At 49.7% G+C, this 27417-nt stretch overlaps 1 protein-coding gene across 1 annotated transcript; it reads left to right on the forward strand.

Moving 5' to 3' along the window:
* The first annotated feature begins 16304 nt into the window (after nt 1-16304).
* Nucleotides 16305-17259, forward strand: LOC101641362 (olfactory receptor 10AC1-like). Its single transcript, XM_013007553.1, is given in 2 exon segments — nt 16305-16382; nt 16384-17259. Coding segments are annotated over 2 exon segments (954 nt in total).
* Nucleotides 17260-27417: the final 10158 nt, after the last annotated feature.

The raw sequence follows: 27417 nt of genomic DNA on the forward strand, positions 1-27417 counted from the left end.
GTCCACTGTGGCAGCCATGGTGTCCATCCACCTCCTTGAAGGCCTTCCTCTTCTTCTGTGCTTGTTCTCGACTTTACCAAACGTGATGTCCTTTTCCAGGGGATGGTCTCTCCTGATAACATGTCCAAAGTTCATGAGCCTAATTCCCAACATCCTTACCTCTGAGGGCCATTCTGGCCATCCTTCTTCCAAGACAGATTGGTTTGTCCTGGTAGCAGCTGATGGTACCCAATGAGTCGTGGCCCTGAATTACCATATGCTTACTATTTTAATGCCCTCCTTGCTTCACTATTACACATATTAAGTTCTGCTGTTGTGAATGAATATTATTGAAAGTTTTGCCCTATCACCAACCCCCATTGTTTGTGTAAATAGCATCTAGTCACTTAAGAGTTTAATCTGTACAAATCAACAATTCGTATATTGCAGTTCATAACTGACCTATTCTCCTAAAATTTCCTGTTCTCAACAGTGTTTTAAATTGTATACTAACAAACCTAAACCAATGATGCTCTGAATGCATAGTGGTTACCCAATGGGCTGCTAAACATAAGGTCAGCAGTTTGAAACCACCAGCCAGCTCCACAGGTTTTCTACTCCTGTGAAGGTTTTCAAGCTTGGAGACTCAGTGAGAGATCTGCCCTGCCCTACAAGGTCTGCATGAGTCAGCACTGACTTGATGGCTGTGGAAGTGATGCCCCAAGGTGTTGATGGATAATGTTCTCTCACATAAAATGACAACGATATCTCTCAGGTGAACCAGAGACAAATATAAACCTTAGGTACATAAGTGGATTTGGGACTTACCCTTCATGCTAGCCTCAATCTAAGAACAATTATTTCTAATGACACGGCCCTGCTTGATTCTCACCCTCATGAAGAGACCATTGAAGATACAGGAGCTATAGCTAAGTGTGGAAATCAGATGGTTCCTCGCTAACAGGAAAAAAATGTGCCTGGGGTCTTAAAGGCTTGTTTTCAAACAAGCAGCGATCTAAGGTAGGTGGCAACTGAGTCGGCATGGAAGAAGCATGCCAGTCTGCGTGGTCCAAAGATTGGACATAATATAATCCAAACCTGAATAAGGAAGTGATAGCAGAACTTAAGTTGTGAACACCTGGTTTTCAGAAGGCCATGGATGACAGTGGACGCCCAAAATCCATTGCAGGGTCCGCACATGGATTAAGCCTCCTACGAATTCCCTCTGGTCATAGTTGAGGGATAGGAGCAGACCTGTTATCAGACAGAGAGCATTGTAAAATTGACTGTAGCAGATATGGTTATATCAAAATATAAATATCTTATCTTTTGATCGTCTTTTTGACCCATTTAAAAGCTGTTTCAGTTTTTTAGAAGGGGAAAGACTTGTGGATTAAGCCCCTGGTGAGTCCTCTCTGGACAAGGGCTGTTCATCGCCTTGCTAACCATGCAGAATGCACTGGAGAGTGGGTTGATGCAGATGCAGTTAGGTTAAAATTTAGCATCCTATCATTTGATCTCCCTTATGATTACTTCAAATTTGTTCTAGTTTTTAATATTTTCTGTTGAAGTCTTTATCTGTTTTACTTTATTATTGTTGTTAGTTTGGAGGTTTTATTTAATGTTTTTCTGTGTATGAGATCCAGGAGAGGTAAAGTTATAGACAGTAACTCGATTAATGGTTCCTTGGGGGTATGACAAGGGAGGTTGGGGGGAAATGGGGAGCTAATGACAATGAGCACAAGAATGCAGAAAATATTCTAACACTGGCAGTGATGATTTTACAACTCTTCTTGATGTGATCGAACTATTGAATTGTGTGATATGTGAATTATATGCCAGCCAAATGATTGGGAGAAAAATAACCACTATGACTTAGTCAAGCACACCAAAAATATGAGATGTATAAATGTGTGTGTGTGTGTGTGTTGCATATGATCTTTAAACGCTGTGACTAATGTGAGATGTGCTGAGCCTCTTTTTCCATTTTGGTTTTCTTTGTACATTTCATTATGATATTCTATTTTGTCTTCCTGAGCTGCCTTTTGAAAGTTTCTGTTCAAATATTTCATTTTGTTGTTTCTTCCATTCACTTTACCTACGATATATTTAAGAACAAGTTTCAGGAATTCCGACCCACACTTTACTTTAGTCTCGCTTTCTTGTCTTTCTGATGACTTTTTGTTTTCAACCTCGTTGATGTCATTCCCCAGCTTGTCTGACCTTCAGATTAGTGTTTGGTGTGTCAGATCTGTTCTTGAATTGGTCTCTAAAATCAGGTCTGATATACTCAAGTTTGTATTTTGATTCTTGTGGGCTTGTCTTCATTTTCTTCAACCTCAACCTGAAATTACATATGAGCAACTGATGGTTTGTCCCACAGGTAGTGCCTGGCCTCATTCCACTAATACTAAGTCCCTCCAAAATCTCTTCCTGTGTAGTCATTTTGATTCCTGTGCTGAGGGCCACATGTGTAGTTACCCTTAATGTTGTTGAAAAGGGTATTTGCATCGAAGAACTCACTGGTTTTGTAAAACTCTATCATGTGTTCTCCAGATTAGTTTCTATCATCAAGACTGATTCTTCTTTGTTCCCAACTTTCTCATTTTAATAGAGTAATTATAAGTGTCTTGATTGCCTGTTTATCAAATTTAGCCTTAAGAATGGATAGAAAGGAACTGATACCAAGGGCTCAAGTGGAAATAAATTGTTTTGAAAATGTTGACAAGTGTGCTTAATACTATTGAATGACGAATTGTTATAAGATCTGTAAGAGTCCCCCCCAATAAAATGGTTAATTTTTAAAAAAGAGAATGAGTAAAATTCTTCAATTTCTTCATCACTGACTTTAGCTGTTGGTGCATAAATTTGAATAATAGTTGTATTAACTGGTCTTTGTTGTAGGCATATAGATATTATCCTATCACAACAGCTTTGTATCTCAAGGTAGATCTTGAAATGTTCTTTTTGATAATGAATATGACACCATTTCTCTCAAATTTGTCATTTCCAGCATAATGGACTATATGACTGCCCAATTCAACATGGCCCATGTCAGCTCCCTAATACCTAAGATCTTGATGTTCCATTTCAGTTTTGATAACTTCCATTTTTTTCTAGATTCATTCTTAGTACATTTCTACATTCCAATTATTAGTGGGTATTTGAACAGATCTTGTGCAGCAGGTTGACCCAATGCAATGTTTTGTTTGATATTTTGACTGCTGCTTCCATGAGCATTGATTGTGGATCCAAGCAAGACTAAATGCTTGACAACTTCAATTTTTTCTCTGTTCCTTTATCATGGCATTACCTATTGGTCCAGTTGTGAGGATTTCCTTTACACTGTTGTTGTACTCCATAATGAAGGCTAAAATGCCTGATCTTCATCAGCAAGTGCTTCAAGTCCTCCTCCCTTTCAGCAAGCGAGGTTATGCCATCTGCGTACCTCAGATTGTTAAGAAATCTTCCTCCCATCTTGATACTGAATCCCTCTTCAGATAATCCAGGCTCTCTGATTATTTTCTCAGCATAAAGATTGAATAAGTATGGTGAGAGAATACAACCCTGACACACGCTCTTTTTTATTTTAAACCGTGCAGTGTTCCCTTGTTCTATTCACACAACTGCCTCTTGACCCATGTCCAGGTTCCACATGGGCACAATGATGTGTTCTGGAATTCCCATTCTTATCAAAGCTACCCATAGTTTAGAGATAGCCTTTCTTCCTTGTCCATCTTAATCTGGAAGGTCCACTAAAATCTCTTCAGCATCCTAGCAATACATCAACTGACATAAACTGAATTATGTCCACCACAATTGGCTGGTCACAATGAATTATCAGTGGTTTGGAAACTGTGGAATGATGCAATGTGGTAGTCATTCAATCCCCCATGGTGTCGCCTGATGTGATCAGTCAATAATTTATAAGGGGGTTAAGATGGGATGCAACTTCCTTACTCAGGTTACAGCCTGACTTTGCCTGGAGAGTGATCTGCATCCCTTTCATCTTCCGTGAGATCAGAGCAGAGGGAAGCAGAGAAAGAAGAACCTAGCTACCACCAAGAAAGAAGAGCCAGGAGCGGAGCATGCCTCTTGCACTCAGAGTCCCTGTGCTAAGAACTTCCTAGACCCAAGGGAAGATGGATGCCAATACACACGGTATCTGCTATAGCAGCTTGAGATAACTAAGACACAAGCCTCAGCTAACAGAAAGGTGTTGGTGGCATGAAGTGCATTGGCCAGGGATGGAATCAGGTCTTCCTCATGGTAGCTGAGATTTCTACCACTGAATCACGACTGTTTACCATTGGTTCCCACCATGATATAACTCAAGATTATGACTTTAAAATCCATCAATATGGTTCCTGACTATCAGAAAGAATAACATCTTGGGTCTTCTTAAAGGCTTGTCTCAAAACAAGCATTCATCTAAGTAAGGCATCAACTAAGTCCACATGGGAGAAGCTCACCAACCTGTGTGATTCAAGGATTGTACATTTAAAAAAGTCCAAATCCAAAGGAGGGAATCATATCAAAGCTTAAATGATGGAAACCTGGGTTGCAGAAGGCTATGGACAACCATGGAATCCCAAAATTCATATGCAAAGGCCCTACATGGAATAAGCCCCCAGTGAATCCCCTCTAGCCAGGGATATGAAAAGCCCTCCTATGAGGCAGAGTGCATTGTAAAGTCTATTATGACCTGTGTAGTCAGGTTAAAATGCAATGCCTTGTCATTTGATCTCCCTTTTGACCCATTTTAAAGTTGTTTCAGCTTTTACCATTTTCTGCTTTCTTTACAATTGAGGTTTTTCTATATTTTGTCTGGTTGTTGTTTTTGATTTTTTTTGTTTGCTTCCTATTTATGTTTTATATGACTTTCTGGATATGAAATTCACGATAGGTAAATCTATAGAGATAACAACTGGATTAATAATTATCTAGGTGCATGGCATGTGAGGTTGGGGGGAATGGAGAGCTAACAACAATGAGTAGAAGAAGAAATGTTCTAAAATTGATTGTGGTGATGATTGCACAACACTTCTTCATATGATTGGATGATTAAATTGAATCATATGCGAAGAATATGCCAATAAAACTATTAAAATAATTAAACAAAATCCACCTATAAATGGAGACTTCCCATGTTTACCTCCAATGTTAACCTTTGTCCTGAACTCCAGGTCATACAACCCACTTGCAATTGACACATCCACTTGGATATCTAAGAAATACCAAATTTCATGAATGATAACTCTGCTTCCTATTGCTCAAGCCAATATTTTTAAAAGTTTTATTGACACATAATCTATTTCACATAATTCAATAACTCAATCATATTAGGAATAGTACAATCATCACCACAACCAATTTTAGCACATTTCTTCTTTATTGTACTCATCATTATTAGCTCCCCACTTACCCCAACCCCGCACCCACGCTGTGCCCCCAAGAAACCATTAAACCACTTACCGTCTCTACAGATTTTCCTATCCTGGATTTCATATACAAGAAAGCATACCAAAGCAAGCAAACAAAAAGCTAACAACAATAACAAAGGAAATCAAAGAAAACCCCAATCAAAAGGAAAGTAGAAAATATTAAAACTAAAACAAATTTCAAATGGATCAAAGGGAGGTCAAATGAGATGGTATTAGATTTTAACCCAACTGCACCTACAATAATCCACTTTTTGATACATCCCACATGATAGCAAGACTGTCCACATCCCTTGTCTGTGGTCAGTGGGGATTCACCAAAATGAAGCCAAAATTGACCCCTCTCTCTTCCACACTCCATGGCCAATTCATCAGGAGATCCTATTGGTCTACGTTGATCATACATCCAGACCCTACCACAGCTCACCACTTGTGCTGATGACCCTTCATTCATCTCCTCCCCACGGCTATTGCAATTCTGCTCTTTCTGTGCCCCCTTCCCACAATCTATTCCACACAAGCAGCCAGTAGCCCTTTACACCATCCCCATTCTCAAAGCCACTGCAAATCCCCCTTCCCCTCAGAATGAAAGCATCATGACAATCCAGGAGAACTCCTGCTGGCTCCACCGGCCTGGCCTCCCCACCAGCCTCTCTGCCCTTGCTCACTCTGCCCAAGCACGCTGGCTTCCACTGCTGTGCTGCGACACCCCAGTCTGCTCTGCCCAGGGCCGCCAACTGGACACTGTTGCTCCCTGGAATGTTCGCTTTCCACAGCCACAAGTCTCCCATCTTCACCTGTTTCAGGTACTACATCCATGTCACCTTCCCATGGACAGCTTTCCCAAATGGGCTACTGGAAATGCAATGCTACCCCTGCCCACCCCATCCTCATTTCTCTCCACTGGCCCTATCACCCTTTCAATGGGCTACACTGTTCACTTCATTTAGTGATGGTCTCTCTCTTCCCCCAAGAATGTCAGCCATGAATGCAAGTTTCTCTCTGGTTCACTACTTTCTCACCAGCACCTCTAGCATAGCCTGACACAACATAACCTGCTGCCTTCAAATCCACGTCGGCTCATAGTGTCCCTATGTAGGGTTTCTGAGGCTGTAAATCAGCAAACAGATTCAACTTTCTCCCAAGAGCACCTGGTGAGTTTGACTCATCAACTGCTCAATTGCAGCCCAATGCTCACCCAGCGAATGCTATCAGGGCTCCTTGGCGCATTGCAGGTTCTCAATAATCCATCATGTGCAGAGTCTATGAATCAGTGAGTGAACAGGTAGATTCCAATGGCCTCCTGCGTCTTATAAGTCTGGCATGCATTTGCAGTGGGACATGCAGTGTTTTCTCTGACAAAGGATGCCTCAGAGACGGAAGACAAGCTGGAGTGGTCCAGTCTGCATCCCAGGATCAGGAGGCTCCACATACATGTGTGAGAGTTGAGAACAGGAATCCACGCCTCTCAACAGCCAACTCCATGCCAACCACACAGTCAGCAGTTTGAACCCACCAGCCACTCTGAGATTTACAACCTCAGAAACACAAAGGGGCAATTCTATTCTGTCTCATGGGCTGTCTACGAGTCAGAATCAACTCGGTGGCTGTAGGTGTTTCAGAGTGAATTTAGAAGATAGATGGATGTACCAACCCTGGCACTGGTCAACCATGACCATGTTTGGGAACAGAAGCTTCTTTGTAGATGTTGTCAGGTAACCGAAGGAGGACTTACTAGAATAGGGCGGGTCCTAACCCTAATCCCTTCAAAGTAGCATTTTATAAAAGAGAAGGACAGTCGTGGACATGCATCTCAGAGAGCAAAGGCAGACGCCATGTGAGGACAGAGGTTGATGCATCTGTATGCAGCATAGGAAGGCCAATGCCCACTAGACACCGGGAGCCAGGCACGGACCACTGCCTCTCTCCAAACGTTGAGAAGGAGTCAACAAGGCTAAAGTCAGGCACGGACTCCCAGCCCACAGAAAGGTGACACCAGGGGCCTCGTCTCTAAAGTCACCCACTCTGCAGTATTTTGTTACAGCTGCCCGAGGACCCCACTGGACCAATAGAGACTGCTTAAGGTTGACAAGCACCTGGCATGTCACCGAGAGCATGGGGCCATCCGCTGGCCCAGCCTGCAGAGCTGGGGGTGCCTCTGAGGAGAGAGCGGCAGAGCACTCTGGGGAAAGCAGTAGCACCAGAGGCAGGTGGCGCTCTGGGCAGGTGGGCAGCAGAGAGGAGCCGCTGTGCTCTCCTGGGGGCCTGGAGCTGCTGCCCGTGTGCCAGGCCCAAGGAGGGTTGGTAGTGAGCGTGATGAGTCACCAGGTGTGTGTGTTCCTGAGCTCCCTGTGGAAGGATGAGCACACACGCGTCCTCCCCACGCCCCACCTGTGGGGATATAATGCAAAGGCTAGAGTCCAACCAGCTATGCTAATCACACTGCCTGTGGGTAGGCCCCTCGGGGCACCCCAATCTTTCAGTCTCCCTCCACCCACCCACCCCACATCCTCCCTCTCCTCTGTGCCTTGCCCACAGCAGCGCCAGCATGCCCTGGTTCTCATTCTCTCCATGACCTCTTCCACCTCCGGTCCTGAGCCTCCTCCTTTCACCCTTCTCAGCCCTGCCTCTCGCTGAGCCCAGGTAAGCGGGAACGCTTGGGTCAGGGTGTGGGTGCAGGAGGGAAGGAACACCAGAACGGACCACGAACACAGGAAGTCCGAACACTTCCAACAAGCTTTGTCCAAAAGAGAAACCTGAAGGAGAAAGGGGTACACAAGCCCATGTCCCTGTCCTCCTTGATCCACAAGGACACCTGCTCAGCCACACCAGCTGTGGCCGCTTTCCTCTTTCATCCTGGGCTTGCAAGGAAGCAGAGGAGGGTGGGCAGCTAGAGATGGAGGGCTTTCAGGTCAACATCACGGTGAGACACAAAGTCTTTTCCCAAAGGTGCCTCTCCCATCTAAATTTCTCGGTGAAAGGCGGGGTGTCCTGTGTTCGTCACCATCATAAGGAGAGGGGCCCAGGGCCACATTACTCCTGCACAGTAAGATGTCAGAGTGGACCGCAGGAGAATTCTATTCCTCCAACTTCTAGAGGCAGAAAGAACACTTGACAAGATGTCACCATGGGAACTAGCCAGCTCCACAGACAACAACACTTGCCCAGTGAGAGGGTCAACAGAGCAAAGGCTCCATTTCTATCTCTGGCCTGACCCAAGCACCAAATTCCAGGCCGGGGGCTCCAGCAACGCCAAGGATGGCCTTTGCAGAGAGCCTGGCCCCTCTAAAGCTAAGGTGACCAGACACCCCACTTTTGGCGGGACAGTCCCGATTTTTAACAATTTGTCCTGCGTCCCATGGCATTTTAAAATAGTCCCAATTTTTGGAAAGAATGCACAACAAGTTAGGGAATGGCGGGAGAACGGGAAGGGAATATACGGTTTTCAGCTGCCATGTGGCTATTTCGCCAAGATATGAGTTTTATATTATTTTTGTTCGTTTTATAATGTTAAACTTTAATAATAACAAATAATTGTTGAGAACTGATTATCACTATTTGCATTGTTGATCAGTTGTTAGAATTCGACCACCATTGTTTGGACTTAATGAACAATGGCATTTTTTGGCATTGGCAATGACGAAAACATTTTGTAACTGTCTCTCAGACGATACACATCATACTGCATGCTAGTGCTAGTTAAACAAATGATGTCAATAAATCAGCTATTCAGATAATTTACTATACATACATTTTAATGTATTATATTTGTAAATTGTACTTATGTTGAAATTAAATACATATATTGCAATACTATTTTTGCGTTCTATGAAAAATTTTGTTGCTCCATATAGACCAGATTTTTAATCAAGAAACAACGCCCCCACCCCCAGTCAATGGTGTCCCGCTTTACCAATGTTAAATTCTGGTCACCTGACTAAAGCGGGTCTTCAGTCATCGTGGATTCTTGCTTTCTCAGCCACCAGCAGGGTCTCGGGTGGAACTTGGGCTAGGAGGTAGGATGGGGGAAGCCTGAATCACCTAGTGAGCTTCCATCCCTGCTGAAGGCTCTCTTGGCCTGTGAGCACGAAGCCATCCACAGAGCCCTGTTGGAGGCGGCTCTCTCAGGAAGACAGCGTGGCGTCTCACCGGTGGGCTTACCACATGGGTGAGTCATGAGACACCGATGCAGACGGAGGCAGCTGTGGTGAATTCGTCTGAGCAGCTGCACAGCCCCAGGGCTCAGTCTCTGCACAACCGGAAACAGAAAAGTATCTTCTAAGGGGAGGGTCTTTGGGGTGTTCACAGAGCCCCCTTGGCCATCTAGTAGCTCAAGAGATAGTTTCAGAATTAAAAATAGTTTCCCAGGGACTAAAATAGATGACCTGGAACATGATGGTTGATTGTTTACCTTTTTCTTTATTATAATAAATATGTAACCGAGCATTAGCCATTTCAACATCCGTGAGGTATCCGATTCAGTGGCATGAGTTATGCTTAGCATGTCATTCAACTCTCTGCATAATCCGTCTCCACATTTCTCCATCAGTGTTCATGGAAAATACTAGCTCTCCCCTGCCCCGCCCGCCCCCTCCCCAGCCCCCCCAGCAAATATGTGCATCCTGCCAAAACGGCTGATGCTTGGGCTCAAAATGCCACCCCAAAGATGATGCTGCATGTATGTGCCGTGAATTTTATCTTCTCTGTCCCAGAACTGGGGCAGCCTCCTCCCCAGACTCTCTCGAAGCCACTGGAAAGCATTTCGTTTTGAAGCTGGTCCTTCCTCAGAAGGAAACCTGATTTAGAGACATTCATTCAAACGGACGCTGCCTGGTTCTCGGAGAAAGTTGCTTTAAACATGTCAAAGGCAGCACACCAGCCCCACGCTCCATGGGAGTCCTTGCTTGTTCTAAGCTGCTGGGGAGATGAAGAGAGAGAGGGCAGGGGCCTGAGATGACTCTTCCCTCAAATCCCTGATCCCACAGTGGATTCTTGGGGGGCCAGAGAGCCAGCAGCGGCTACTACTCAGGAGGCTCCAGAGACCAGTGCACAGTGAGGACTGGGGAGTCCAAACTGCTGAGAAAGAAGGGGAAATGTTGTCCAAAATGCAAAGCCGCCCAGAGCCCGAGGACCAAAGGCGCCCCTGTGAGCACCACGGGAGGGGAGCGCTCCGGCATGGATGGAGCAGTGTGAAGGCATCTCATGTGTAGGCCCTGCAGCTGAGTCCCTGAATGCACAAAAAACAGCAGACCAGGAAGACCAAGAATGTCAGGAAAATATTCCCTGTGCTGTTATTGATGAATGCCATAAATTCAGTTCCAACTCCCAGCACGACCGCGTGTGCAACACCGCCGAGTCCCACACCATGCTTACACTGGCGCTGAGGGCTCAGCCCACAGTTGGAGCCGCTGTGTCAATCCGTCTGGCCTGGGGCCCTCCTCCCTTTCCCTCTGCTTTCCTCCCTGACCCTCCGCTCTAACCAAGTACGATGCCCTTCTCCAGGGACCGGTCTCTCCTGGCAACATGTCCAAAGTACATGAGATGCAGTCTTCACTCCATCCTTGCTTCTAAAGAGCATTCTGGCTGGACTTCTCCCAAGACAGACTTGTTTGCTCTTTTGGAAATTCATGGTACTTTCCGAACTAAATAAACATAGATATTTGTAGGGGAGATAATGATCAACAAGAAACAAACAAGTGATTGCTTGTTACTATGACTGAAATGCCTTTGATAAGCTATCACTCCAAATTTGGGCCCAGGAGGCTGCTCGACCATGAAAGGGGAGCTGGATCACTAGAACAGCCATGAGGAGCCCTTGCCACCTCCCAGGGATAGAGGCTGGAGAGTGTAAATAAGGGATGGGGAGACCCCAGTGGAATCCCTAAATCCAGAGATGTGATTCCGTTCTTTTGGTTAAAGGAACCGTCAGATAGATTCAAACACAGCACTGAGTGCTAGCAACTGAGCTTTCATTCAAGGGATTTGCCTTCAGATAACACATTTGAAATGTCTAAGAACACAAATAAGTAAATTAATAAGTCTCTAGTTGACCGTCATGTATGGCCTGGGACATTGTAGAAGGGGTGGTCATACCATGACAGCATCCGTAACCATATTTTGTTGCCGACATTGTGCCTGGAGCTGGGTTGTGGGCTTTCTTTAAAGTCCATCCAATTCTGGGCTCTGAGAAGTACGTATCTTTGTCTCCATTTAGATGTAAATGTGACTGAAGGTCGGGGAAATTGAGTCTCTACAGTCAACGAGACTTGTAAGTGATTGAACTAGAATGTTCACCCAGGAGCAGCTCTTCCCATCTGCACATCCTCATCTAGACCACTGGCATGCTAAGAGAACAAGAGTGGAACAATCAAAATACAGAAATAGATTGATGAGATGGTGGGTAGGTGGATGGAGAGACAGGGAGAGAAATGATAGAAAGATAGGTAGACAGACCAATAGACAGAAAGATAAATCGATTGATAGATGAGATAGGCAGAAACAGAGTGAGTATTATCAATGCCCATGACTCCTTACAAGTCCCTGACAGGCACACACAGTTAATGTGCACAGCTGCTGACGGGAAGGTTGAAGGTTTCCCTCTACCCGGAGCGATGCTGAAAGAAAGCATGGCAGTTTACTTCCCCAAAGTCCGACCACTGGAAACCCCACAGAACACAGCTCTGGGACAAAACGCATGAGGTGGCCTTGAGGTCAGAGCAGACTCGAGGGCAAATGGTTTTATTTCTTCTGTCCCCCTGAGGTCCCACATCCAAAATACTCCACATCCTGAGCCTCCTCAGGAAGACAGGAGAAGCACTGGAAAGCCCCTGAGGCCACAAAGTCCAGGATGAGGACAGGTTCCCAAGGGACAGACAGCCATCCAGCCGTGAGGAGCGGAGGCCAGGTAAGAACACACTGCTGTGTCCATGGGCACCTGCTGCGTGCAGCCTCCCAGCGACCCTCACAGCGCCCCTCTGCCCTTTCGCCATCAACAGGGGACTCTAAGATGTGGGGAGAGACAGGTCACTCACACATCCCAAATCAAGCATTCAGCAAATAACCAAGCCAAGACCTAAACTGCGAGACTCCTTCGACTGCACCCAGGGCGAATGCTGACAGACGAACATGCCGCCTTCTGTGTGCACTGTGTGTGATTCCCGGAAGGAAGCACAGAGGGAAAGGGAGTTCCGGAACAATGCTGCACAGATCCAGAGCCTAGCGGCCCTTAGCGGATAACTGAGTGAAGTCGGGGAAATCAGACAGACTCTGATCTAAGTTTGACCTCCCGTGGGGCCATGACCAGATGTTGCCAGGGCCTCTCCTTTGGTGCTTCTGCAAACTATCATCACACGAGGCTCTGGTCTACTCTGAAGACACGTTTTGGGGAAATAGGAGCATGCAAGCAGGAGTCCCAAGGGCTGCTCTGAGAGAGCTGTGGACCCCACACTAGCTGACCCTTCTCTCCGGGCCACTGCAGCTGCACCACGAGGGACCTGGACCAGACAGCCTTTGAGTTGTGCATCAGCCCAGTGCTCCGTGGCCTCTGCCCACTTGGAGGGGCGTCATACACTCCTCACTTCACAGCCTCTCCGTAGAGGGCGCCATGCACCATGGAAGTGGCCATGTGAAAGAGCATCTCTCCGGCAGACAGTCTCAGGAAGTCTGAATAGCCCGTGCTGCACCCCAGCCTCCAACCAGCCTCCCAGCCACAGCCAGATTCCCCGGGCAGCCAGCCAGCCTTGCTCTGTTTTTTCTGCGTGGCTCACGCAGGGAGGATCCTGCATCCTAGAACAAGGAGAGCTGGAGCTATGGAGCAGTTGTCTGTGGACACGCTGTTGAGACGATAAGCATGAGTGGCCATCCACACAACCTGCAGACTGATGGCAAATGCCAGGAAGGGATCCCAGAGGACAGACATGGCCAGGGACTGGGATCCTTTTGGGGCAGGTGGCAAGAAATGTGAGGATGGAACAAGGTGTCTTACGTGGAAAGAAGTCTAGGGAGAGGCTTTCACAAGGAAGATTATTTGGTGGGAAAGACTATGGGCCCAGGAGCTGGGCTGTCTGGCTTTATCTCTGATGGACCATAAAGGAGCCCTGGTGGTACAGTGGCTGATCACAAGGTCAGCAGCTCAAAACCACCAGCTGCTCTGTGGGAGACAGGTGAGACTCTCTGCTTTGGTAAAGAGTGACAGTCTTGGAAATGCACAGGGACAACTCTACCCTGTCCTGTGGGTCCCTATGAGTCTCCATTGACTCCATGGCAGTGAGTCTGATTTGGGAATTACCTCCCACTGCCTTTCTTGTAGCCTCAATGTCTTCATCTGTGAACTGGGTGTAGTAAGAGCCCATCTACCTCATCTGTGAGCTGGGTGTAATAGGGGTCCACCGACCTCATCCGTAAGCTGAGTATAATAAGGGTCTGCCTACCTCATCCATGAGCTGGGTGTAATAAGAGCCCATCTACCTCATCTGTGAGCTGGGTATAATAAAGGTCCATCTACCTCATCCATAAGCTGGGCATAATAAGGGTACAGCCACCTCATCCATGAGCTGTGTGTAATAAGGGTCCACCCATCTCATCTGGTTGCTGCTGAGATGAAACTAGTTAGAGGGTTTAGCGTGCTTAGGACGGTTTGCTGGACACTCCCTGTTGTTGTTGCTGTTGCTAGTGGCCCACACGTCAGTCCTGGCTCACGGCCACCCCTGGGCTCTACAGGGCTTTCAAGGCTGGGGCCTCTCACAAGCACGTTATCAGGCCTGTCTTCTGGTAACCCTTCTGTTAGCAATGGATGGCTTCATCATCTGGGCCACCCAGGGTCCTCTCTAAGCTACTGTTGTGAGGCTGTTAACCACCTGCAAGGTGGGGCAGTCTGCCCTCTGTCCCTGCGATGAGGGCTTGACAAAACCTGGAGCAGTTTCTCGTCTCTCTACACAGCTTCTCCTTCTGCCGCAGAGGTGGGCATTGAACAGACCAAAGCATTCACTATTTGGAAAGTGCTTCCCCTCCCACCCCACCACTGCAAAGACTCAGCATGTCTACCATAGATTCCTGGAGGGTGACAGCTTCTCCTAAGCCCATGAAGCACAGTAGAAACCCTCCGGGTGCTCCTCCTGTTCCAAAGCTCCCTGGCTGGCTTTGCAGCCAGCCTCATTGTGGAAACCTAATGGAGTACCCAATCCCATCCCAGGTTCATCAGCATGGTGCCAGCCCACCTGACCTGCCCCTGCACACTTCTGGGAAGTGTGAGCAACGGTTCGTCTCCGGCCCCAACCTCCACTCTTGAAGGGTGTTGAAGGGGAGGGTGTAAGAGAGACAACAGAAGTCGGTTCAAACACCTGGAGCCAGAACAGCCACGGAGGACCAGGGAAGAGGCCCTCTCCGCAGGTTGGTCATAAGTGCTCAGTACAGTGGCAATCGGCCCAGTTGAAAAAAGGTAAAGCATCTGTATTCTACGACAGGTGTGAGCCAGGACAGCTCCCTCAGACCCAAATCCACCGACCCTTCTTCCTAAGACAGAAAACTGGGCAGGAGGGACTTTCCTCAGACGAACAGGAAAAACCCAGATGGCAGTGAGAGCCGCCCCCCTGGGACCCTTCCTTCCAGCAGGGGCCAAGGTGTCTGAGACTCAGCACTCGGCGGGGCCTCCTGGGTCTTCCAACACATTCACCTTTCCCCCCTTGACCCGGCTGTACCGCCATCACTCTCTGCGGCTGAACAGCTAACAGCACGTCTCTCGGCGCCCACGGACTGTGAACAGAGAGGCAAGTGAGCAAGACGAAAGACGTAAGCAACTCCTGCCATGAGCACGTGTCAAAAGAGACAGGGCCTAAAGGAGGTGTGGACTGGAAGAGGCCAAACGTTCCCTCCAGTGGCACGGCCTCGTCTCTCCCTCCTTCTCAGGAACATTTCCCCTCGGGATGCTTCTCCCAAGGTGGCTGCGGGCGACTCACGCACCAGCAGCCATGCTCCAGGGGAGCTGTGATCTGACTTGTGTGTGGAATGTGCTGCTTCCCCTGGAGGACGGGTTGCAGCTGACGCAACCTGCTTCTCCTGCTCTCCAGGTGTTACCACGTCAGAGACAGACTGTCCCCATTGAGCTGGGCTGTCCTCCATGGCAGGCCCAGGCCGTCCTGCCCGCCACTCCTACCAGCTTGGCGACTGCCTGGGGCCTAACCAAAGGGTCTTCTTCGGAAGGCTGCTGAGTGTGGTCCTTTGGTCGACCCCGGGCTTGTTCTTGGCCTCCACCGGAGCCTCCGACTGGAGCCCCGTCTGGCCTTGAAGCACAGACCTGGCTTCCTGGGAGGGCCAGACGCCCAGCCCCTGTAGCCTTTGGCATCTCTGTGAAGTTAGGGAGTGCAGGGAATGGCCCTGGGCTCCGGGGACACACGGAGAACAGCTGCCATGGTAGCGAGGCAAAGGGTGGGAGGGGGTGGGGACAAAGAAGCAGGGGCTACAGAGTCCTGCTGGCCTGGGGAGCTGGTCCTGTGGCAGTCTTGACCCTGGTGGGGCTGCAGGGCCCAGGAGATAAGTGGGTGGTACAGACCCGACTTGCTTTTGAATTGGGCCCACCATGGGGGCATTGAGGACATTCAAGCAAACTTGCATCCAAGATCAGCATGGTGGGCATTCAAGCAAAATTCAAGAAGGCTGGGTTCTTGGAAAGAGGGTGTTGAGAGAGCAGTCCTGGGAACCCCAAGTCCCAGGGGCAGAGGGAGAGTGGGTGGCCCAGATTCTTCTAGAACTTCCTGGGGACAGGAAAGCATGCTGGAGGGGACATACCCTCGGGGACCCAGCTCCTCGAACAGGCTCTAATCTCACCGTGCGCCCCCTGTCCCTCCCCCACAGGTCCAGCTCCAACCCCAGGTGGTGCCCAGTGGGCGCATGGACAGCGCCCTGAACGCCAGCACGCAGGGCTTCCTGCTGCAGGGCTTCTCCGAGTTCCCGCGCCTGCGGCCCGCAGCTCTTCCTGCTACTACTGGCCGCGCACCTGGCCACGGTGACCGGCAACCTGCTCATCCTGGCGGCCGTGGCCGCGGCCCCACGTCGCCCGCCCATGCTGCTCTTCCTGGGGCAACTGTCCGCCATCGAGCTGGGCTACACGCTGGTAGTGGTGCCGCGCGCGCTGGCCGACCTGGCGGCGCCGGGCCCCGCGCGCGGGCGCCCCATTTCGCGGGTGGCCTGCGCCGCGCAGATGCAGCTCTTCGTGGGCCTGGGTGGCGCCGAATGCTTCCTGCTGGCCGCCATGGCCTATGACCGCTACGTGGCCATCTGCCACCCGCTGCGCTACCCGGCCGTGGTGACACCCGCGCTGTGCGGGCGCCTGGCGCTGGCCTGCTGCCTGGGCGGCTTGGTCGTGTCGCTGGGACTGGTGGCCGCCGTCTTCCGCTTGCCCTTCTGCGGGCCGCGCCTACTGGTCCACTTCTTCTGCGACGTGACGGCGCTGCTGCACCTGGCCTGCACGCGCGGGTACGCCGACGAGCTGCCGCTGCTGGGCGCCTGCCTGTTGCTGCTGTTGCTGCCCTCCGTGCTCATCCTGGCCTCCTACGGCGCTCTGGCTGCCGCCCTGCGCCGCCTGCGCGCGCCGGGGGGCCGCCACAAGGCCGCCTCCACCTGCGCCTCGCACCTGGCAGTCACCTTCCTGCACTACGGCTGCGCCACCTACATGTACGTGCGGCCCAAGACCGCCTACGCCCCGCGGCGCGACCGCACGCTGGCCCTGGTCTACACCAGCATCACGCCTCTGCTCTACCCTCTCATCTACAGCCTGCGCAACCGTGAGGTCACCACCGGCCTGCGCAGGGCGCTGTCTTGGTGGCCCCGGTCCAGGCGGTGTTGACCACGGGTGGGATGGCCAGGGAGAAGGTCAGCCACGTCCCCCCGCGCCGCAGGCGCCCCGGGTCCGTGTGGGGGCTAACTGGGGAAAGAGGACAAGGCAGCCTCCCAGCCTGACCCCATCCTTCCTTAAGGGCTGCTGCAAGCCACGGTGTAGATCCAAGGGCGGGATTTAGGGGCTCTATAAAAAACCAAGCTGTGACCCGCGCACTGGGTCCTGCAGCTGTTGTGCAGAAGGTGGCCGGTTCTCATCCTCTGGTAACTCACAGCCTAGGAGGTTCCAGTGGACTGCACCCCAGGCTCACCACACCCAGAGGGCAGTCACAGGACGGCTGCCCACGTGGGACTTTGTGAGCCTGGCCGGGAGTTGGGAAAACTTCTGGGGGGGTGGGAGGGGGGACACTAAGAGCTGAATTCAAAGGACACAGGGCCACCAGGCGCAGAGGAAGAGTGGAGACGTTGCTCACACCCCAAAACCCACTGCCATCAAGTCCGTCTGAGTCACAGTGAGCCTATAGGACAGCATTGAACTGCCCCTGTGAGTTTCTGAGATTTTACAATCTTTACAGTGCAGAAAGCCTCATCTTTCTCCCACCAGGAGACTGGGAGGGCGGGGGGGGGGGGGGGGGGGGGGGGGGGGGGGGGTGTTTCAAGCCACTGGCTTGATGGGTAGCAGCTCAATGGGTAGTCCACTAGCCACCAGAGCCCCTTGGGAGAAACTTCTAAGTATAAAGTGTGGGAGGGTGGACTTGGATCCCTACCCTGAGAAGATGGCTGTGGTGTCAGCGAGGAGCATGGAAGGGCCAGGCAGGATGCCAGAGGGGTGTGCAGGGGGTGCGAGCCCAGACCCAGCAGAGGAAAGAGAGAGGGCTGTTCATGCCCTGTGGGCACTATCACAAAGGGCCACAGAGAAGATGGTCAGTGCAAAAACACCCCAAAGTCTGAACCCCAGGCAGTGGCAGGCCCTTCTCCTTCAGAGTGCTCTTGGGGAAGAGCCTTCCTGGCTCGCCAGCTCCTGGTGACCTTGCGACAGAGTATCTCCAGTCTCTGCCCCAGACTGCACAAGGCTGCCGTCCCTCAGTCTCTCTGTTCTTCTCCTCTGGCTATAAAGACTCAAGTCAAATTAGATTAGGGCCCTCCCCACTCCAGTCTGACCTCACCTCCACCCGATGGCATCTAGCAAAGACCTAATTTCCTAATAAGGTCACATTCACAGGTACCAGGGGGCTAGGGCTTGAGCGTGGGTTTTAGATGATCACACACAGAGCGGCTCTCCCGCGTGGGAGCCACCACTGTTTTGTAGCCCTGGTTTCAGCAGGCAGGCACAGCCCTGGAAACCCTACAGAAGCTTTGACTCCGTCCTTAGGGTGACTGTGTTTGCTTTCTGTGTGGTAGGTCAGGAAGTGCCCTCTTCCCGTCAGAACACTCTGGCTACAGTGTGGGACTGGACCAGAGCAGGACAGGACAGAGACACATTCACCAGGAAGCTCATGAAGGAATGCAAGTGGGATGAGATTGAGTCCTTTGGGGGAAATGGAGAGAGAGGACAGGAGGGAAAAAGTCATCAGATGGCAGATTTAATAGACTCCGGTGCAGATTGCACTGTGGGAATAAAAGAGGAAGAGAATTCTGGAAAGATTTAACCAACTTTCCCCTCTGAGATGTAGAGCCCAGGAAGAGAATGTGGTCTGGGAAGGGGACGGGTGGAAGTGGCAAGGTCAGCATTGGCTGTGGTGACACAGGTGTGCGATCAATCGCAGGTACTTGGATATATCCAAGGACTTAGAATTCTCAACAATAAATAACTCACTGCCGTCTAGTAGATTCTGATACATAGCAGCCATATAAGGCAGAGTAGAACTGCCCCTTGGGGTTTCCCAAGCTCTACATCTTTACAGGAGTAGAAAGCCTCCTATTTCTCCTTCAGAGTGTCTGGTGTGTTTGAACTGCTGACCTGGAGGTTGGCAGCCCAACAAGTAACTCACTACTCCACCAGGGCTCCTTGAATCAAGCCCAGAGAAACATATTGGAAATGGCCAACATATCTGTGGCAATTGCCGTGGCTGAGCTGAAGCACAGAGAGTGGGTAGGACTGGAGCCAAAGTAGTTCTAACATATGATTCCCCACAGGAACATGAGCACAAGAAGGCGGGTTGACTTCCTGAGCCTGACATAATCCACAGAATTCACTCATGATCGAAACTTACCAAAGCTGTCTGTGTGGGACACTGCCTCGTACAAAATGGAAAGAGAATAAAAGCAAGCTTGGTCAATACTTGCCTTTATGAAGGGATCACTGGCGATTTGGGTGCTATAGCCAAGTGGAGAAAGCAGATGGTGCCTGGTTATCAGAAAAAAGTGCCTGGGCTCCTAAAGCTCTGTCTTAAAACAAGCATTCATCTAAGTAAGGTGTTGGCTATATTCACACAAAAGCAGTACACTAGCTGGTGTGATCCAACGATTACAAATAATAAAATTCAAGATTAGAAGTGGGAATCATATTAGAGCTTAAATTCTGTGCACCCTCTTTGCAGAAGGCTATGACTGACAGTGAGAGCCCAAAATCCATGAAGGGCCCCCACGTAGGCTAAGCGTACATTGAACTCCTTCGGACATCATTGACTGCAGAAGTGAATAGCTTTTTCCTCAGACAGAGTGCTTTGAAAAGTCAATTACTTCAGATATAGATAGCTTTAAATTTAACAGCTTACCACTTGTGTCCCTTTTGACCCACTTTTAACTTGTTTTAATGTTTATTATTTTCTGCTTTCTTTTAGACTGTGGTTTATCTGTGTTTTATTTTGTTTTTCACTGATGGGTTATTTTTGTTTGGGGTATGATTTTCTTTATATAAAATCTGGGACAAGTAATCTATGAAGAAAGTAACTATATTAATATACTTTAGGGTTTTTGACAGGAGGCCTGGGGGCAACAGGTGGAAAATCACAATGGACACGAGAATGGTGTATGCGATCAAAAATTGATGGTGTTGATAATTGCACAACTCTTCTTAATATATTTAAACCACTGAACTGTAATGTACATGAGAATATGTAAAAAATGCTTAAAAATAATGAAATAAAAACAAGCTTGGAAAAAATGCCTAATGCATGGGAAAGACTAGTTTCGCAATTATATGAAAATCCCTTTTCGATCAATAAGAAAGAGATGAATAGTCCACAAGGGAAATGAGCAAACGATCCAAATAATTTGCAGAAAGAAGATATCCTCAATTCACAGCCAGTGAGCTGATGCTGACATGCTTTGGGGTGCACCACATGCTTTGCTGGAGCTGTACCCACTTCTTCCACGGGAGCCCTGGTGGTGCAGAGAGTTATGTATCAGGCTGCTCACCTGAAGGCCAAGGGTTCCAACCCATTGCAGCCTCGGGAACCCAGTGGAGCAAGTCTACTTCTTCCAAGGAGGGTGACATTGATTTGCTTATATTTGCCGTATCTGAATTCATTTGTTTCAGTAACTCCATCACTGGGTGTCACCCTACAGATTCTCCTGCCTGTACAGTTCTGTTCCAGAACAGCTCTGTCCACATTGTTGGCCTTAGCAGGCTTCAGAGGAGAGATTTCTTAACTGTGCGTCAGTGTGTGACTGACAATTCCCATGCTGGTCTATCCTATGCTGGTTGTCTGCTCCTGGTGAAAAGATGGAAGCAGGTTTTCACGTGGCAGCTGTGGGATTCACTCACCACCATCAGGTCCAGTCTGACCCATCTTGACCCAACAAGACAGAGCAGGGCTGCCCTGTGAGTCTTTGAGACTCTGACTCTTTACGGGAGAAGGAAGCCTCATCTTTCTCCTGAGGAGTGGCTGATGGTTCAACTTGTAGCCCTCTGCACTGTGACGGATCCGAGCTTGGGTCACCTCAAGTAAAGGTGGAACTTAGGACATTGAGGTGCCTGATGGCATGGTGAAGGAGTCAACAGAATTTCCTTTTTTTTCTCTTTTCCCCAGGCAGTGGTAGTTGTATAATCTGCTGTCAATTTGAGAGGATTAAGAGTGAAGGGCTGGAGTTCCGCCTGTCAGTTAGGTTGCAGCTTGATGACCTCATTTGGAGGCACTACGGAGGTAAATAGCTCTCTTGAGGCAGGACGCAGGCTCAGTCCCTGCAAGACATTCTTGTTCACAGGCCACATGGACACAGGCTGATGGCAGCCAGAGCCTTGGAGGTAGAGAAGCCACATGGAGGCCTCCCGCTTCCCTGCCAACAATGAGATGTTTACAACGCCACTGGATCCACAAGACTTCCCACTCACTGGCCTGTGATCTTCCTGCATTCAGCATCATTGCATGCGCTTTGTGAGTTTGAAGAGGACTTTATAGATTGGTATTAGACATATGGGCTAATATGAGATTTATGGACTTGATCTGGACTGGGTTGGGATGCTTTCTTAATGTAAAAATACTCTTTATATAAAGCTCCCTCTTATACACATATGAGTGTCTGCAATTTTGTTTCCCTGGTCTACCCAAACTAACACACAGGCCCAGCTTTGGAATGCCATGCTGGAATGCCCCCCCACTCCACTTCCAAATGGCTCTTGCTATCTGATGCTCTCTCAACCCAATATCAACCTGCTTGCAGGGAAGCCTCCACTGACCGCCTGTACTTGGTTCCTCCTGCCCCTCTCCCACCACCATGCTGTCATTCCTGGCCATCTCTCCTGGTTGGAAGCCACTTTGTCTATGGGCTTCCTCCTGGGTCCCTGACAGACCCTTTCTCTTCCTCTCTCCCTCCAGAGAGCAGGGGACATGCCAGGGGACATGCCAGACCCCTTAGGACATGCCAGGCTACGGGAACCAAGGAGAACATTTCCAAAGCGCCAAGCAGACAGGCTAGCAAAAACATCACTGGTGACTTCTGCTTAGTGGCCCAGTCTGACTGCCAGGTGGCCGCTCTGTCCCAGGCCAGGTCTGATGAGACTGCACCCATTCTCCACCCCCTGTCTCCACGGGGCCTGCCCCCACAGTCCTCCCATCTGCAGAAGAACTTGATGGGTCAGGATGTCTTGCCAAAGGCCAGGGAGAAAGCAGCAGCTGAGCTGTCTACAGAGGAGTGGAGCCAAGATAGCTAAGGAAATAGGGAGTTCCTGGGAAGAGGGCTGAAGTGCTTGGAGCCCCAGAAAACAGTTTCTTCAGGCAACCAGGAGCGGGCAGCTTCCTGGAGCAGAAACCCAACCTCTTGTCACCTGGAGGCAGGTGTGATGAACTTACCAGAGGACAGGAGAGACCCTGACTCCCCGTGGAAGGCCGGCCTGTGTGGGGATGTGGGGGACAGGACCTGGACGATATAGGTATGCTGGGACAATACTTGGGGAATATTACATCAGAATTTTTGGTTTTGTTAATTGCAAATTGCTGGTGGACTGAGACACCTCTGTGAGACATGGACACTTTGGACTTGACCCTGAGAGTTGGGTAACTGGGGCGCACAGGGACCTCAGGACAGGACATCAGTGAAGCCCGCCTTCCACACAGGTCACACAGGTGTGCTAGGAGACAGGAAGAAGAAGACAAGAAGTTAACAACCCAGTAAGGTGTCCTGACCACCCCGCAAAGGGACAAAGTCCCTGAGGACGAAGAAGTGGCACTGTGAGGATATGGCCCAAACTGAAACTGCCACCATGGGTCTTGGGAGGGCAGGTGGCCCAGCAGTACAAGAAAGGGGGCAGGGGAGGGGAATGCATACTTGAAAGTGCACCTGAATGTGCACGTGGTGTCCGCCAGCAGGGGGTGCAGCCCCATTCCTGCCTACTCCATGGGGTGGAGCTGGAGGTCCACCAAGGGCCGGCCAGTCAGGTCAGAGATGCAGAGAAAGTGGCCACCACATAGCTGAGAGCAGCAAGGGGATTTCCCAAGTCAGGGCCCGAAAGCACTCACGATCCACCCTTGGAAGTGGTATGTGTGTATGTTACGTGTAGTGTGCGCACACGTATGCTTGTGTGTGTGTGCATGTATGTGGTGTATGTGTATTGTGATGTAGTGTATGTGTGCGTGCATTTTATGGCGTGTGTAGTGTGTAACCATGCATGTGTATGGGTGCATTGGTGTGTGCATGTGCTGTGTGTGCATTTCAAGCATACACACATGTGTTATCTCTGCTATGTGTGTGTGTGGTGTGTGCGCATGTATGTGTATGAGTGTCGCATCATCTTTGTGTGGCGTGGGGCTTGTGAGAAGACGCATGCATATGCATATGTGCATTTGTGTTGAGTATATGGGTGAATATACTGCACACATATACACGTGTGTATTTGTGTGGTGTGTGTCCATGCATGTATATACGAGGGGTGTGTTGTGAACATGTATGCCTGTGTACATGTGCGTTTGTATTGTAAGGGTGTGTGTGTGTGTGTGTGTAGGCTGGGGGACTACAACATCAGGAAAAGTGAAAGTGGAACAAAGAACAGCTGAGCAGAGGATTGGCCCCAGGACCCTGACGGAGCTCAAAGGCAGGCTGTCCTCCAGCCCTGCCCCACAGGCATCAGCAGAGGCCATCTGAGCTGGTTCTCATGAGCGGCATCTCAGCAGGACCCAGCCAGGTGATGGGAGAGCTCTCCCGGGGATCAGCAGCAGACCCAGCAGGAGGAGAGCTCCTGCCCTGCACCCTGCATGCCAAGGCTCAGTCCCACATGTTGAGAAAGCAGAGAAAGAAACCGCCCACTCAACTCAATGCAAAGCTTGATGTCGTCTAGATACTGACCCAGAGAGGCTAGTGTAAATCCAAAAGGACCATGTATATGGTCAGCGACTAAGATACGTGTCACAGGCATTTGATGCTCTTGGTCCCCCATCCCCTTACCATCCAACCGAGCAAGACAGAGGCTCTAGAAGAGAAGATCATGGTGGAAAATGAAGCAGCCACATCTTCACTGATCCTCCCATAAGAATACTCCCCCACATGCTGCCCACCGCATTGGCAGGTTGACTTTGAAGTGAGAGTTGCCCTGGACCCTATATTTATGCTTGTAATCTTGTAAGGAAAGATGTCCATTTCAGACATGAGCTGTGCTGTGCTCGTCCAATGTTAATGCAACAAGAGAAGATTACATACGATTGCAATGAGCTGATTGTTTGAAAGTAGCGTGCGTTCATTCAAGATGAGTTGCCGAGTGTCGCTTTGCTCTACCACCACTGTCACCATCGAAGTGGTTCCCCCCTGTTCACATAACGGGTGTGCACTGAAGACCACTGAAGCTGTTCCCAGTAGGTAGATATGGAAGCAGAACCGTGGGTAGCCCCAGGCATGACCAAGCCAAGTAGAGATGAGTTGCTATCAAGGCAACTGACGTTGAAGTCAAAAGATATCGCATCTGGGGTCTTAAAAGCTTGAAGGTAAACAAGCAGCCATCTAGCTCAGAAGCAACAAAGCCCACACACATATCAGTCTGTGTGATCACAAGGTGTCGAACAGATCATTGAAGACAAATGGGTGCATAAGCAAATGTGGCAAAGAAAGCTGATGGTGCCCGGCTATCAAAAAGTATAGCATCTAGGGTCTTAAAGGCTTGAAGGTAGTCAAGTGGCCATCAAGTTCAGAAGCAACAAAACCCACATGGAAGAAGCACACCAGCCTATGCAATCACGAGGTGTCGAAGGGATCAGGTATAAGGCATCATCAGAACAAAAAAATCTTACCATAGTGAATGATGGGAGGAGTGTGGAGTGGAGACCCAAAGCCCATTAGTAGGCCACTGGAGATCCCCTTGCAGAGGGGTCTTGGGGAGGAGATGAGCCAGTCAGGGTGCGATGTAACAATGATGAGAAATACAACCTTCCTCTAGTTCCTAAAGGTTTCCTCCCCGCTCCCACTACCATGACGCGAATTCTACCTTGCAAGTCTGGCTAGACCAGAGGATGTACACTGGTATAGATAGGAACTGGAAATCCAGGGAATCCAGGGCAGATGATCCCTACAGGACCAGTGGTATGAGTGGTGATACTAGGAGGGTAGAGGGAGAGTGGGTAGGAAAGAGGGAACGATCACAAGGAACTATATGTGACCTCCTCCCTGGGGCACGGACAACCGAAAAGTGGGTGAAGGGAGACGTCGGACAGGGCAAGATATGACAAAATAACAATTTATAAATTATCAAGAGCACATAAGAGAAGGGGGTCGGGGAGGGGGGAGGAGGAAATGAGGACCTAATGACGGGGGCCTAAGTGGAGAGGAAATGTTTTGAGAATGATGAGAGCAATGAATGTACATATGCGCTTTACACAATTGGTGTATGTATGGATTGTGATAAGAGTTGTATGAGCCCCTAGTAAAATGATTTTTTTTTAAATGAAATGATGATCTCCAACTCAGAGATGTGAACGTGCCTCCTGCCATTCTGTTGGGGGAAGAGGTGGTGGTAGGAAGGGGTGTCCATAGAGGGGGGCTTGACCACATGGGAAAGCCCATGGGAGGGCAGTATGACTGAGAAACAGATGCAGTGATCTCGTGGGAGTAAGCTCTTCATGACTGGAAAGGCTTGTGGTAGAGAGATATGGGGTGGGGTGGTAGGCAGGTTGGGAAGTGGGTCGTGGGGTGGCAAGTTCCAGAGCAGTGATCACCATGACCCCGGCGAGGAGCAAGCGTGGGACTGCACAGAGACAGCAGGAAATGAGCTTGTCTCCAAGGACCGGAGGCCCAGGTAGGGCATGAAATATTAGCTCCCTCATCGACAGTCCTGGTGAGGAACCAGGCTCAAAGGAGACCATGACTCCTACCTCCTCCCACCCACAGTTTGGACCCCGTAGGAGATTTCCCCAGTCCCAGAGCTCAGTCTGTGGGATTAAAGGAGAAGACCATGATGTGGGCACAGAGAGCCATCGGATCTTCAGAGGTATGATCCGGCCTCTTGGTCTCACCGATGAGGCATGGGAGACCCACGGAAATTAAGTGACCTGACCAAAGTCCTGGAGCAAGACCAGATCTTCTCCACGTGCAGTGAAGCTTCCATTCCTGGGCCAGCCTTACAGGACCACCCTCCAAGCACATAAAGCCTTCATCTGGTTGACATTGACCCACTACAACGGATCAGCTCTAGTGGGGTCCTCGCTGAAAAGAATCCGGTCTTTCTTCCCGTCTTACCAAAGATCTATATTCTGTTACCGTAAGCTGGTGTGGGCCAAAGCCCCGTCCTGACCCACTGGTTTCTCTGCTCCATCCAGTAATTCCAGGGAAGTGACTATAGCATTGTGGAGGACGACTCAGAGCTGGAACATCCAGCGGGGCAAAGGCTGGAAAGATGCGCGTGGGATGGAAACCTGAACAGAAGGGTGATCGAGAAGACCCCCCAAAAGCCAGTGTTGGTGTCGAGAGGCCGGGGGATGTTCCCTACTCGTAGGGAGCTTGTGTACAACAAAGGAAACACCACAGTGGTCGTCACGGTGGGCTCTTCATTGCAGCCACGGCCCTGGTCCATCTCTCTGAGAGCCTTCCTCGTTGTTGATGACCCTCTACTTCACCAAGGACATTGTCCTTTCTCAGGCAGTGGTCTCCCCTGACAACAGGCCCAAAGGAGGAGAGGCGCAGTCTCGCCCTCCTCACTTCTAAGGAACACGGTGGCAGTACATCTTCCAGTGGTTCTCACCCTTCCTAATGCCGCGACCCTTTAATACAGCCCCTCATGCTGTGGTGACCCCCCAACCATAAAATTATTGTCGCTGCTCCTTCATCACAGTAATTCTGCTACCGTCATGAATCAGGAGACCCCTGTGAAAGGGTCGTTTGAGCCCCAAAGGGGTTGTGACCCACAGGTTGAGAACCTCTGTCCTAGACAGACTTGCTGGTTCTTCTGGTAGCCGGTGGTCCTTTGTTTGCCTCCAACACCATCATTCAGTTCCTCTTCAGCCTTCCATATCCCTTGTCCCACTTTCATGTGCATACGAAGCCCTTGAAACCCGCCCGTGGAGAGGTTTCAGTGGCACGGAGTCTCAAAGTGACCTTGAAAAAAGACCTAGAAATTGACCTTTGAAGCCACTGAAAGCCCAAACCAAACTCACCACCATTGGGTCACTCTAAGTGGACTCAACTGACCTACGTTTCAGGCTGCTGCTGAGTGTGCACTGAGCACGTCACGCAGAGACACCATCCAGTCAATGCCGACTCACAGAGACGCTGTAGGACGGGGGAGAACTGCCCTTGTGTATTTCTGAGA

The sequence above is a fragment of the Echinops telfairi genome, unplaced genomic scaffold, assembly GCF_000313985.2.
Source record: "Echinops telfairi isolate 266 unplaced genomic scaffold, ASM31398v2 ScPeMD7_23;HRSCAF=83, whole genome shotgun sequence".
NCBI classification, from domain to species: Eukaryota; Metazoa; Chordata; class Mammalia; order Afrosoricida; family Tenrecidae; genus Echinops; species Echinops telfairi.